Source organism: Mya arenaria, chromosome 11, assembly GCF_026914265.1.
Source record: "Mya arenaria isolate MELC-2E11 chromosome 11, ASM2691426v1".
In the NCBI taxonomy this organism is placed as follows: Eukaryota; Metazoa; Mollusca; class Bivalvia; order Myida; family Myidae; genus Mya; species Mya arenaria.
In genome coordinates, this window is record NC_069132.1 from 38,805,651 (window position 1) to 38,820,478 (window position 14,828).

A 14,828-nucleotide genomic window follows, 5' to 3' on the forward strand; every position below is an offset into this window, starting at 1 on the left:
CCCTTAAGGTCTCTTGTAACATCTCACTATAACCCATATTTGCATGCAGGTTTACCCAATAGCAGTCTATTCACCTTAACGTATTGCGGTTTGATCGCTGAATAAGCATGATTAATAAATAATATATAACGTATACAAACTTATTGCAGGTGAATAATTATCGTGTGTTATACCAATTCATCATTTAACATGTGTATTGAACCCTTTATGTCTTATAACTTAAAATGACTTTGTATTGAAAACATAATTATTTATGTATTGTTCCATTATTCGCTTTACAATGGCTTCATAAACATTATTGACAATATATTGTATACATATATATCCGGCAACATGTCGATCATAAAAGGGCCACACCCAAATAACTATATTAAATATGTTTCAGTTGTTCAGTGTTTAAACAGTGCTGCACATCTTTTAATTTACAACCGCTTTTGGAGGCCTTGGTTTCAAATGTTTACGTGACAAAATCTATCTGCTTGGGTTCAACTTGTCAATAGTATCAAATTACACTGAAGGCCGCGCGACTCTTCAATGGCATTTTTGGAAAATGGGTATATCTAATTACACTGAAGAAACCTATGACTAAGTACTGAAAAATATTGCCACTCTTACAGGCAGCTTACAGAAGTTTTAATTGTGTACAGTTGGAATTACCAAAAGGTCAGTTTGTCGTTTTACTATTTCTGTATATTTTTTAGTTATTTCTTATATTTTCTTCGGTATTGTAGTCCCCAAACTCAGCGATCCATTTATTCCATTATGAACATGTATGTTAACTTTAATTGCCTCGTTTACATAAATGTTTGAATAAATGTATTTATGAGTACTCTCTTAAAAGTATGAGTTGGGTCCATTTGTTTCAAGTAATTGACAAACCAGGATGGAAATTGAAAAATGTCATTTATTCACATTAAATGACGTATATCGTTACAAACGAACAATATGCATGGCCGCAACAAAGTTGGAGGTAAATAAAACGCCATAAGAATATGTTTTATCAACTATTGTGAATGATAACGTAAAATCAATTATTTTGAAACCGCACTTGTTGTCAATGAGGCCTTTTCATAGAGAATGCCATTTTTGTGGAAGCGGTTACAAACTACTAGTATGTTATTGTAGAATACGTAATTTATTGATATCTATTGCTTATTTTGTTCATTTTTGCTAATCATTTGTTTAATAAGTGAGTTGTTTTCGTTATTTTTTCTGTTACTAAAAGAGAAGCCGCCATTTTCTTTGCAAGTGCGCGTTTTGGCTTACGGAAACTCACGAAAAACCAGGGGTTTTTTTCGGCTCTAGTATTAAAGTTCGTGCATGCAGACGATCGAAGATTAGATGTTTAGGCGTGAAACCACGTTTTTTTAATCAATTCAAATTTGTTTTCATTCTTTCAAAATGTTGAAAGTAGAGATACATTGAATAGTTTGAATAAATTTGTTCATAACTTCATAGAATTAAGGTGAATTATGTATGAGGGTAGTTTGTTGACACTATTTAAGCTTTGATAAAACTTAGGAATAATTTATGATATAAATTATGAATAAGTATCTTATTTTTTGTTACGTTACTTTCTTCGACGGGCGATCTTTAAGGCTTTGAGACAGGTTTTCTCATTTAATATTTCTAAAGAGTCCATTTTATTTAAGCTTTTATCCATGGGAACATTCTGTTAAACTATTAAGTTATCGGGTACCCTGCATGAGACACGTTTGAATACTTCAACTTTTTTTAGCAAACGTAAGGTTACCTCGATCTGCGAGATATATACGGCTTTACTTTAAACAAATATAGAAATTAGGCTTCAAGACGATATTTGTTTTCAATAATTAGGCTATAACTACATAATTATTACATGCATTCGTCATTAAAGATGGTGACCCTAGTCGAAACAACAAAATATATCTTATTCTTGTAAACAAACGCAGTGTTGTAGGATTTTTCAAATACATTTTCAAAGTTTGTCCATTTTTTCGTCTGAAATCCGTGCCTTTATTTTCGATTTTGATCAATGATTGGTATATTATTCAACGTTTATAAACAAAATAACATAATAAATAACTACTAAAAAATGAAAATATAATGTATAAGTCATTGATAATAATTTCATTTTATTAATTGCTGATTCATCTTGTATTCCGTGGTCCGTCCCAATTTTCATAAGCCTCCTGTTTTGTCAACAATTTCTGGACTGACTTGGGTGCTGGCGGTTAGCCCAAACATGCCAAATGAACCAGCATTCGGAACTCCTAGGCCATTTTTCTCCCGAAAACAACCTCGGATGTATATGGACGGTTTACATACTCAGAAATCAGTATGTTTAAGTCGGCTGCAAGTAGATCGCGTAGTATTTTAATTTAGCAGTTACTTAACTTAATGACTTAACTTTTGGGAATCTTAATTATGTTTGCAATAATGCACTTCACTGGCAATCAATTTAAACTTAGATCAATAAATACAAGCTAAAACACAACATTTAATTAATGACACAATTCAAAAATTTACGAACTACTTCTACTGATGTACCAGCATACATTGGTGCCGAGCTCCCCCAGTTCTGAGGCCCGAGAGCCTTTCTGCCTACCGGCCTCCCTACCTACCTACCTACCAACCCCTGTTGTTTTCGATAAAAATGGCTGAGGAGATCCGAATGATGAACCAGAAAATTAAAACAGTTTTTGTTTATTGTTTATTAGCATAAGAACAAAAAGAGTAGAATATGTTATTTATAGAAATAGAATCCTAGCTCACAATCTAAGCTAAGGTCTAAATCAAGCCCGTATTGCAATTTATTGCAATATATTGCTAACTTAATTGAAGACAAATTATCCAGGCCCCTGTATCAAAACATGCTATTTTTTAAAGACAAATCACTAAATAAATAGAGAATGTACAGGAATTGTTATTGTAACATATAGATTTTGCATCAAACGTTTTAGAACATAATTTACGAATGATTGTAACTTTTGATCCCCGTTTCTTAGTAATTTTCTCTGCCAGTATACCAGTATATTGCTTCATGCCTTATAATTATATGATATCTAGTATATTTTGAGATATCTATATTTGAATTCTGATAATGGCTTGTTCCAGAATCACAGATGTCATCATCAGCCGGCGCGAAGGGATCGAAATGGACAGGCCATTTGGAGTATTATGACTACCAAACAAATACAGAGAAAATTTTCAAGGAAGTGTCGCAGCTTAAAGGTTTGTGACGAAAACAGACATTATCAATGCATTGTTATATCAACAAAAACAACAACAATAACAACAACAACAACCACAACAACAACAATGACGTTGATTTGGTATAACGGCGATTTGTATATCGCAACAACCATGAAAAAGTATCAGATTAAATTGCGGGTCAGAATGTTATGCGCCAGTCAATTGTAATTCCGCCCCCAAGGTCGGAGGAATAGCGGAGACTAGGGCTTTCGGTCCAGCCAAGCCCGGGTAAAATCCCCGCCCTTACGGGCGAATTACTGGTAAAATCCTCGCTAAATACCCCGCACCCCGTGGACCCTAGTAAGGCAAATTCCCAGCTATTTCGGGCGCTAAGACAAAACCACCGCATTCGACCAACACTGCGGGGCCACATGGAAGGTAAACACGGCCAATTCCCCGGCTATCCCCGGTTTCCCGCGGACCTGTGGTTCGGGGCCGTGGATACAATTGACTGCCGCATTATTTAGGAATACTATGATTCAATGTGTACGAGTATATACGTATAAAACCTATCAACACAAGTTAAGTCAGTCATCTTAACAATAAACAGAGATTTACAAATGGTAGAATTAGTGAATAGTTCAACTATTCAATATCGAGGACAACCATATCTAATATACTCAGCAAATTACATTTTAACTTTAAAATACCATTGTCTTTAAGATGTCATAAAGGTAGATACTAGAGTGTAATGAAATAAAAAAATAGTATTCAATATACAATAAAAAATATTCAAGACAAGAAATGCGGAATAAGAATGAATAATTTGATAGATGACTAGATGACAATTTCCTTAGTTCCATACTATTACTTTTTTATAACATCTCCCTTTAAAAATGATGCACAAAAAGTCCAATAGCATTGTAAAACAATTCCATCGTAAGTTGGTACCTAGTAATATTATTTTGTAGTTCTTGTGCTCGTATTACACAGGCGTGAATTCCTTTATGAAGATATAAATACATGTAATGATCAATAAGATCAATTCACGAAATCATGTGTTTATCTGTTTAGTAATGGTACGGTTTTACTTTATTATTGACATTAAAGTAGCATATTGGGTTTCAGTGACATTGATTTAAGCACATAAGAATCAGTGTGTGTATACCACGTGATAAATGACGTCATAAATGCTACGTCGGAAGGCTTTAGCTTAAAATAAAAACTTAAATCAAAGATAACTTTTACTGCACGATTTTAAATGCAACAAAGGGCAGTCTATGCCGCTTTAAGATCACCGCCATCGTTTTAATACCGGAGTTTGATAGGGTGACCAGCTTCATCAAACACTTCGACAAACCTGTTTCCAAAATAATGCTTTGACAGTGCTCCGTCAGACGTCCGTATTGTAAAACGGTTTGTCGAGGTGTTCGTTAAAGACTAGACTCTCAATCAAACTCTGGTAAAATACTGAATGGGGGGCGGGGGTAGACTGCTCTATGATTTATTAAACATGGTGAAGAAATAGTGAAGTTATCTTTGTTTCAAGTCTTCATTTGAAGCAAAATCTTGCCTTCCGACGTAGCATTTATGACGCAATTCATCACGTACTAAGAATGAAATATTTAAAATCACTTAATAAGCAATTTAATATACAATACACTAGTAATTAGTTATTCGATTAATTAATAACAATTGGTGCATATTTTACCAGGGGTTGAAAGCTTGAGTTGATTTCTTCAGCTTCGTAAAAAAGGGTTTTGATTTAACTATACTAGGTTAACGAGCCACGTTACTTTTACACCCGGATCACCTCCCTTAAAACATCGTATCAAATGCTACTACAACACAGGGACCACAGAAAAAGCGCAAAATCAGAGTCACACCTTTAAACTTCCATACGTATATGAGGGAGTTTTAATCATGCATTAGCCAATATGCAAATTTTAGATCTACTGATAAGCTCTTGACCAGTGGCCTCAAGCCACTTTAGGTTGGTGCTAGATTAAATATGAATTGAGGGAAATTCTGGGTTAAAAATGTGGACTAAAACATTATTTTCAAAGTGTTTGAGGCAATGACACAAGGTTTGCTGTCAAAAGACTTAATGAAAGATATATTTTGATACCTTTGATACCTCCAAAAATGAAACAAATATATCATGTGATCTGTGATCGTAATAATTTACTTTCGTATCATCCATTATAACAAAAACATGATTTAGTAAGCATATTTCCGGGCGGGGAATGAGGACCTTCAAAATATCATAGAAACTCCTTTCAACTCAGCAGGAATATAATTACTGTTGAAATGCCTTCTTGTATTTTAGATGTATACATTCGTCCTTTATATGCATGTTCAACTCCAGTAGGTACAGCACCGAATGTTAACCCGTTATGTAAATGTGTTAATAACCCTGCGTCCCGGCTAATACATATGGACGGCTGCCTAAAACTAATAATCAGTTTGTTTAAAAAAACTGTCAATTATATAATAATAAATATGAATATTAGAGCGCAACATGACTGTAAAAGCTCATGTAGACTAGATTTGTTGCCCAAACTGAATAATTACCAGCAAACACATTAATGTTTTATTCATATCTTGCTACCTAGGATAACCCATGGGGTACCATGCATTTTCACATTTCTAATGGATTTATTTAGTTGTTTCTGAAGAAAAATGTACATGGGAGAATTATTTTCTGCAGACTTTCTTCTAGTAATTAATAATGCTATTGGTGTTCTATTTCAGACGAACTCTCCAATGATGCCATCGTTAAATTGTACAAAATGAATCATCCGTTTTTAAGCGTATTTAAGCACGAGTTTGTTATAGTCCAAGCCGGCCTCTGGTATCATTCGATCGAAAAGAACGCGGAAGAGATAGTTTGGCAAACATCACTCACATTCAAAGACTTATACAAGCTTAAAAACAAAAAGCGAGGATCAAAAATTCCTAATGAAATCCCGAGCTGTAAAGGGGCTGGCGACATCTATCTTTTTATAGATTGGTTGGATGCAGGGAAACACCTGGAACAGATTTACCATGTTTTGCTGAGTAATTGTCAACATTTCGCAAAGCTTGTGTGCGATGCTGAACACGAATTCAAAATAACAGGTATTAACCAAGGATCAAAGCACGGTGTCTGGCTTACACTCAGAGAGTGCATATATCTCAATCTCATTTAGTCTAAGGGAAATTCTCGAATAAATAAATCATGCAAACAGACGATCGAAGACTTGATTTTCTGGCGTGAGGCCACGTTTTTTTATCTTTTAATATTTTGGTTTAATTAAGCTACTTAATTGTATTTAGACAAACTACTGCTGGCGCCCCCTTTTTCACACCTTTTGGTCATGTGACCTCTAATGGGTTTTCTGGGAGCCAATTACTCGTTCCGTGCTAGTCATTACATGCGCGCTTATCAGACTAGACGCTTGCCATATGATTAAATTACCCTCCAGCCCATTCCCAATTTCTAGGTACAATTTTATTTATTTTAGTTTTCTTCCCCTTATTTGTATTAGTTTATATTTTATCAACAGATGCAATTTTAATTATTGAGTGTTTATATTTTTGTACATTTTGTAATGCGCTTATCATATTATGTAATTGTTTGCCATATTATATTTTGCCTGTGCTTTATATAAAAATTGTTCGCGCGTTTCTGTAGTTTGGAGCAATAGTTTAGTTAATGTAATAAATCTCCCTTTAACCCCTTATCGGTTGTTTGTTTAATTTACTTCTTTCAAAGTAATGAATGAAAGTAGGGATACATTTAATAGCTAGTTTAAATATATTTGTTCGTAACTACTTAAAACTAAGATGAGTTTTGTATGAGGGTAGTTTGTTGACGCTATTTGAGCTTTGACATACATTACGAATTATTCATGACATAAATTATCGGTGATGTTTGAACATGAATTAATTTGTAAAAATGTAATTTTTTGTTATGTTAAACTTTTTGACACACGACATTGAAGACTTTGGGCCATTTTTCCTAATCTAAAATATCTACACAGTCCATTTTATTTTAGCTTTTATCAATGGGAGTTCTGTTAAAATATTGAGTGAGCATTATGTATATTAACAACATTTTTACGTAAGCCTCACGTCAACTTTGTACACTTTATTAGAGACTTTTGCACGCTTCCACCTTTATGAGTAAACGTGAGGTTACCTCGATCTGCGAAACATATATGGCAGAAGCTCGGCACACTACAGTTCTTTGAACCAAATATACAAATTTGGCTTTAAAACGGATTTTGTTTTCAATAATCAGCCTATAACTCTATAATATAGCATTCGTCATAAAAGCTGGTGTCACTAGTCGAAACAAGAAAAAAAATCCTATTTTTGTAATAATTTGCGGTGAAATAGGATTTTTCAATTATATGCTTTCAAACAAAGTTTCTCCATTTTTTCGTCTTTAATTCTTGCATCTATATTCCGCTTTTAATCAATGATTGTTCTATTGTCAAAAGGTTTATTAACAAAAAAAACATAATGAATAACTACTAAAACAAATGCAACATTAATCCAAAAGTCATTGCTTATAATTTATTTTTATTAATCGCTGATTCAACATGTTTTTCCGTGGTTCGACCTAATATTCATAAGCTTACGTCGCGCCTGATTTGTCAATAATCTCCTGACTGACTTGGGTGCTTGGTTAACGTCAACATGCGAAATTAACCAGAAAATTAAATCATTTTTTTATTCGTTTAGGTTGTTTATTAACATGAGATAAAATAGCAGAATGTGCTATATTTAGACATGGAATTTCAAAATATGAGGCAACGTCTAAATCTAGCCATATAATCATAATTATTTGGGAGCAACAATACTCTAATTTACTGCATATGTTATTTGCACAGCCCGTATTGCAATTTATTGCAATATATTGCTTACGAAATATCATAAAAAAAATAAAGATAAGTCACTAAATAGATAGACAATATGCAGAAATATTATTGTTAGTTATACTTTTTCATCAAACGTTGAAGGACTTGATTTACGAATGATTTTTTTGTCACTTATTCACTGCCATTATATAAGTATATGCATATATATCGGTATTTAACTATACCGCTTCATTCCTAATACATAAATTATAAACTGATATTTTATGATTTCTACATTTTAATTCTAGTAGTGGCTTGTTACAGAAACGCTGATGTCAGAAACTGGCAGCTTAGGATCGATGTCAGAGGCATGGAGATCCATGTTCGCGTTCTATGAGGAACACAAGCAAGTGTTCCAGCTTAAAGGTTTATGTTGAAATTAGACACATTATCAATGCATTGCTTTATCATAACAACAACAACAACAACATGTCCGTTTATTTGGTATTTCGGCGAATTTTATGTAGCAACAACCATAAAAAAGGACAGATCACGTTGCCACGGATCTAAATATTATTTAGGCATAGTATGATTGAATATATAAAGGTAGAATTAATGACAAGTTGAACTATTAAATATCGAGGACATCCTTATGTGATATACTCAACAAATTGCATTTTAACTTTAAAATGTCGCTGTCTCTAAGATATCATATAGGTAGATAGTACTGAAATCAAAATACAGTGTTCAATTAACAACAATAAACAAAAACTTTTTAAAACAAGGCATGTGAGATTAGAATAAGGAAAATAATAGGTAACAATTTCCTTCGTTCAATAATATTGCGTTTAAAAATAATCAACAACAAAACCAATAACATTGTTATACAATTCCATCGTAAATAAGTGCATAATACCACTATAATTGACAAATGCATGCAACGTGAGGCAGTACAACGTGCAAGAATAATTAAGTTCCAGGGATATTATAAAATTTACGCACATTTCCCACGTGAAGTTGAATAAAATAGGAAAAAACTGTATCCGCTCGTTAGGGAGTACATATAAAAGGGCCATATTTTTTATATGGTACGCGATAGGCTTTATGTGAACGGATATCTATGATACGACTACTAAGTCATTCAACAAACCTGGAGGCCAACTTGATGGGCCTGGACCCCTGTGTTGGGCACCCAAAGTAAGGGTGATTCCCATAAATTTATTCCCGAGATGGAATCAAGACGGTTTATCTCATGGCCGGTAACGGCCGTAAGCACCCGTGCCGTCAATGGCATATCCCGACAGCCAAACCCGTAGACAACTCTTCGACCATATACCCATGGAAGCCCCCCCCCCCCCGTACCCCAAGTATATCACTACAACAAGACCACTAGATGTAAATCCCACCAGGGTACTTCTCGCGACAAACAATGCTAAAATGCACCGTCCACTTTTTGGAACGCCGTATCGCTTTTCGGTACTTGCCGCTGAGACCCCCAACCGCACCGCACTAACGGACATTAAACGTAAGGCTGTGCCCCCCCCCTCCCTTGATCTTGAAACTGCCATAAAACGCTTTGATGATGCCGGCTTCCCTTCACAACCGTCAGTGCACGTGGACAACAGTGCCGTCATCGAAATTACCACCACCAACCCCCGCCAAAACTCCATCCACAGTGGACGATACACGTACCTAGGACAGGCAAAGAGAGTCATTGCTGATCTATGACCACTTAATTAACAATAGTAACCAATTGTACATTTGCCCTTTTGCAATTCATAACATTAATAATTGATACAACTTGAATTTCTTAGTTGATGGTAACACGCATAAGGATTGATACTTGAATAAAATGAAGGCGCTAGTAGCATACATAGCGAGTTGTTTTCTAATCGATATCGGTACAGATGTAATACGGACGTTTGACCTGATAATGATATGTTTATGCACGGCACATAAAATATCCCAACAAACAGGATATTTTTTAAAATGTGATTACGATTACAATTTTCATTAGATGTTTTAATGTTGATTGAGATACAAGTATTACACATAACACTGTAAATAACAGTACTACAAGTTTAATTATTTTGTCTCTAAATGTCTGCGATTTAAAATCTAAAATGGATTGTCCCGAATGCAATGATTTTATAATTCAATATGACATTGTTGGTTAAGAAGAAACGCACATTAATGATTTAGATTACATAGCTATTAAAGATTATAAAATATTTAACCAAAAATAGATCAGAGATTGTCGTCAATTCACGCAAATCAGATGGAATTGCACTTATCGCAAAAAGGGATATTTCCAAATATGTTACAGTGTTAAATACTTATTGTTAATTATTAATTTGGTTCCCTGAATAACATTCTTTAACCTCCTAAAGAAAACAACAACAAAAATGCTTTTCAATTGTAATATTTTGAAGTCTCAGTGAAGAACTTGGGAAACAGATCAACACATACAGCATGAACTTGCAACATGAGGAAAATATGTCTAGGTAACAACATGCTTGTTCCTCCTTCTGGGGAAACACAGAAACCTCTGCTCATTTTGCATCTAGATTCACAGGATTTGTCTTGTACCATTAAATGTCGGGCCTCAATACCAATAAGCTCCTTAACAATAATGTATAGAAAACATATCATTTACATTATGCATGTATACGTACTCTATCAAGTTATACAATTGTATATTAGATCGTTATTTTCTTTGTAAAACAAATAGATCATTCATATGTTGAAATTGCATAACCCATGTACTATGCTTGTAAGTATTTCCAGTGGATTCATTTAGTTTTTGTGGAAGAGACAAACTAGGAATCATCTGTCTGGATGAATTGGCAAAGCTCTCTTTTCATATTAACTATTTTTGGTTCCTCTAGGAAATTGCACGACAAATAAGCTACATATCTGATGGTTCCAGTTAAATAACCATGATTTGCTTAAGACCTTACAAGAATAATGACATTTTTTATTGACAGTGTATTATTCATGTAACAATATATTAACCTTTGACAACAGCGTGTTTTTGTAGTGATAGATATCTTCAACGCAAGTAGAATGACGAATCATTGACGTCATTTAACGTTCCCGGTGTAAAGTATCGATACACGTGAGCCATGATTCTTTTGTACTATTGCAAACACACTTGACGTTGACAGCATCGTTGCAGTCTACAGCTATAAAGATTCGTTACAAAAACCGGTTTTCCAAAAACGGTGTTATTGTGTCATTCAGGGATTGGCAACCTTCGAAAAAACATAGCGAGAAAGTATCGATACACGGGAACATCTTTCCTAAATATTTTTTGTAGTATATAGTCATGATACCTTTGTTCTATTTCAGACCTACTTACCGCCGACAAGATCGTTGCATACAACAATTTTAAAGAACTGTGTTTTTGGGAACAATGGTTTACCAATAACAATGTTAATGAGCCATCCAGGGATCATCGCAACGAGATTGTTCAGACCTACGACCCTCATGAGCTTAATCGTTGAGTGCTTTTTTTATCCAACAAGCTGTAATATCCTAAAAATGTTATTTTTAAAAGATAAATCACTAAATAAAAAATTTAAAAAAAAACAGAATTATTATTGTAACATATAACTTTTGTATCAAACGTTGAAGAACATAATTTTCGAGTGATAGCATTATATCACTTATTCACTACCAGTTCAACGGTATATATATATCTTTATATTATTTTATATTATTATTTCTATTAACATTTGACCACTACGTATTACTGTAGAAAATAATTATCTACAACGCAAGTAGAATGACGTTATATTGACGTCATTTAACGTGCCCGGTGTAAAGTATCGATACACGGGAGACATCTTTCCTGAATTTTTTTTTTCTAGTTATCAGTCATGATTCTTTTGTTCTATTTCAGACATACTTGACGTTAACAGGATCCTTCCAATCTACAGCTCTAAAGATTCGTCTCATGTTAAGCCATGGATGGAATTGCAAGTTTCGAATGATCAGAGCGAGATGTTTCGGCCGTACGACCCCCATTTACTCATCATTATGTGTATGTCTTATGAAATCAAGTCACAAGTACAGTTACTGAGTAATTAAAGGCCACTGGCCCATAATACATAACATACAAGAACGGCATGAATTGTGTCAGGGTAATTAATCGATACAAGCAAAGTGTAAATAAAAATCATATCATATTTCCCCTTAACCATTAATGTTTAGAAGGAGATGGTATACATAATAAGCTAGTTTTCGTAAATCTTCAGATTGATTTGTGTTTAATAACCTATAAAAATCTTCTAATTCAGTACCATTAGAATACCAATTAAATAGATATTGCGTTCGTATGTCATTATATTTACAACATATAAAGAATGCATGGTATTCACAGTCTAAAACAAAAATGTTAATATTATCTAGACAAAACCGACAAACGCGTTCTTCTCTTGGGATATTATTATGCCTACCAGTTTCAATTAACAATTTATGATTTGAACATCTAAATTTGCTAAAAGCTATTTTGTGTTTGTAAGGTATGTCTAAAGATAAGTAACGTTCCACATTAAGCAAAGTTTTGTATTCTTTATAGTGAAAACACCGACTGGAACTGTTAATAGAATCGTGCCAGTTTTGGTTGAAACAATTAATAATTCTCCGTTTAAAAACACTGATAAATATAGATATATCGCCAACATCTTGAGATATCCAGATATAACCGAAGCCATACATAAAAAGCATATTCTTAATATAAGTTGCCCAGCAAGTGCGTCCAACTTCATCCAACGACTTGAGCATTAAGTAACATTGTTTAGGGTATCTATTATTAGAAAGTTGTAATAATTTGCAATAATATCTAATACAATTAGAAAAATAATTTATACATAAAGGCAATCTTCCACATTCACCAAGAATCATACATGTATTTGTGCTTTTATTAACACCAATATGCTTCCTACAGAAATCGTTTTGTACATATTCAATCTTAAGACAGAATGTATAGCCCCAAATCTGGGACCCATAACATAGAATAGGTTTTATCATAGTGTCAAACATTTTAAACAGTTCTTTTGTTGGAAAATAACCAAAAGGTTTCTGGTAACGTTTAATAGCAAAAATAGCTTTTTGAGCTTGAGCTGCTAGTTTATCCTGTGCTGGCGTCCATGACAACTGTGGACTAAACAATATACCCATGTATTTATACACAGATGTTGTTTTTATATTAACGCCTCGAAAGAACCACTTCCTATTATTTCGTAAAGGGCCACCATTTCTAAAAACAATTATTTCAGTCTTATCAAGATTGACCTCCATACCGGTATTTGAACAAAAACTATCTATTACGTTTAATTGTTGTTGCAATTTAAAAACCGTTTCCGCACAATTAGCTACGTCATCTGCAAACATTAGACAAATAATATCTGGCATGTCATTAGTAATGAAAATCCCAGAACCACAATTTTCTCGTAAAAGGGCTGATAACTCATTAATGAATAGGACAAAAATTGTCGAACTTGACTTGTCTTCTTGTCTTGTACCGACATTACATGGGAACAAGTTTGTTGCACCATCTGGTGTTTTAACACATGAATTTAAATCGTGATACATAGCTTTAAGAACTCTTAAAAAATTACCATGTATACCTATATTTTGGAGTGATTGGAACAGTTTAACGTGGTTTATTTTGTCAAAAGCCTTACGAAAGTCTACGTATAAACATTAAAAGCGCCCTCCCTTTTTTGATAGATATTTTTGCACCATGGCTAGTAAACAGAATAGGTTATCGACTGTCGAGTAATTACGACGAAACCCAGCTTGACATTCATCAATTTTATAGTTGTCTTCAGCCCAATTATATAGCCTTTTATTTATGGCACCTGAAAATATTTTGTACATTGTATTAGTTATAGATATCCCCCGGTAGTTCCCCGGTAAAGTATTGGGTCCAGATTTGTACACAGGACATATAATACTTTGCCCCCAAGACTCAGGAAAAATGCCAGTCGAAAGAATGCTATTAAATAAGTGTAACAAAAAGGTCCTATATCAGAAAAAGTGTATTTATAAAACTCGGAAGGGATTCCATCTAGTCCACAGCTTTTATTATTAACAAGATTAGAAGTAGCAAGTTCTATCTCATTTAAGGTAAACGGATCGTTAAGTGGGCTAGCACTATGATCAATTGAATTGTGAATATTTTCAGTATTAGGATCAACTAACACAGCGTTATTGTCATATAGTAAACTTTTGAAATAATCAAACCACTCATTTGGAGAGATACTACAGACAGTCTTTGGTTTCTTTATACCAAGTTTCAGTTGTTTCCAAAAAGAGTTGGAATTAGGACTGTTTACAAGGTTCAATCTGTTTCTACGTTTATATGTTTATATATTGGTTAACACCCTCATTCAAAGACTGTAATATTTCATGTGCCGGACATTGTTAGCAAAATTCTCCTTAAACGAACTCCGCCAAAAGTATGTTTCTGTTTTCGTTCTACTACTACTTATATCATCCAGCAGTTTTCTTCTTTTTAACATATCTTTCGCTTTAAATTTCAATTTACATGAGATAGATAATGATCAGATTCGTCCTTATTCAAGACTGAAAAATCCGTAACATATTGAAAAAAACCAGAAGAGGCTATCATATAATCAACGGTACCAACTCCGTCGTTTGAAAAGCAAGTATATTCTCCCCGTATATCACCTGGGAATCTTCCATTGAATAGATGCACATTATAAATACAGCAAAAGTTCACTAATGTTTTACCAAAATTGTTCCCTCGAATAATATCTTTGTTGTTTCGTGGAATTT

At 33.8% G+C, this 14,828-nt stretch overlaps 1 protein-coding gene across 2 annotated transcripts; it reads left to right on the top strand.

The window, feature by feature from the left end:
- Window positions 1-504: 504 nt before the first annotated feature.
- On the top strand, window positions 505-12,792 carry LOC128207622 (uncharacterized). Of its 2 annotated transcripts, XM_052910660.1 has the most exons (6): window positions 505-663; window positions 3,097-3,213; window positions 5,929-6,294; window positions 8,346-8,447; window positions 11,373-11,522; window positions 11,926-12,792. In XM_052910660.1, exons 2-6 carry the CDS (start codon window positions 3,105-3,107, stop codon window positions 12,111-12,113), a joined length of 915 nt encoding a protein of 304 aa, XP_052766620.1. In that variant the 5' UTR covers window positions 505-663; window positions 3,097-3,104; the 3' UTR covers window positions 12,114-12,792. The 2 variants fall into 2 exon arrangements, with proteins under 2 accessions (XP_052766620.1, XP_052766621.1); XM_052910661.1 differs by lacking the exon at window positions 8,346-8,447.
- Window positions 12,793-14,828: the final 2,036 nt, after the last annotated feature.

What these genes read in the sequence shown, in the direction of transcription:
- LOC128207622 (XM_052910660.1), top strand. Translation starts at nt 3,105, where the DNA reads ATGTCATCATCAGCCGGCGCGAAGGGATCGAAATGGACAGGCCATTTG. An exon ending in ACACGAATTCAAAATAACAG is followed by an intron (nt 6,295 to 8,345) that starts GTATTAACCAAG and finishes GGCTTGTTACAG; the next exon opens with AAACGCTGATGTCAGAAACT. An exon ending in GCAAGTGTTCCAGCTTAAAG is followed by an intron (nt 8,448 to 11,372) that starts GTTTATGTTGAA and finishes GTTCTATTTCAG; the next exon opens with ACCTACTTACCGCCGACAAG.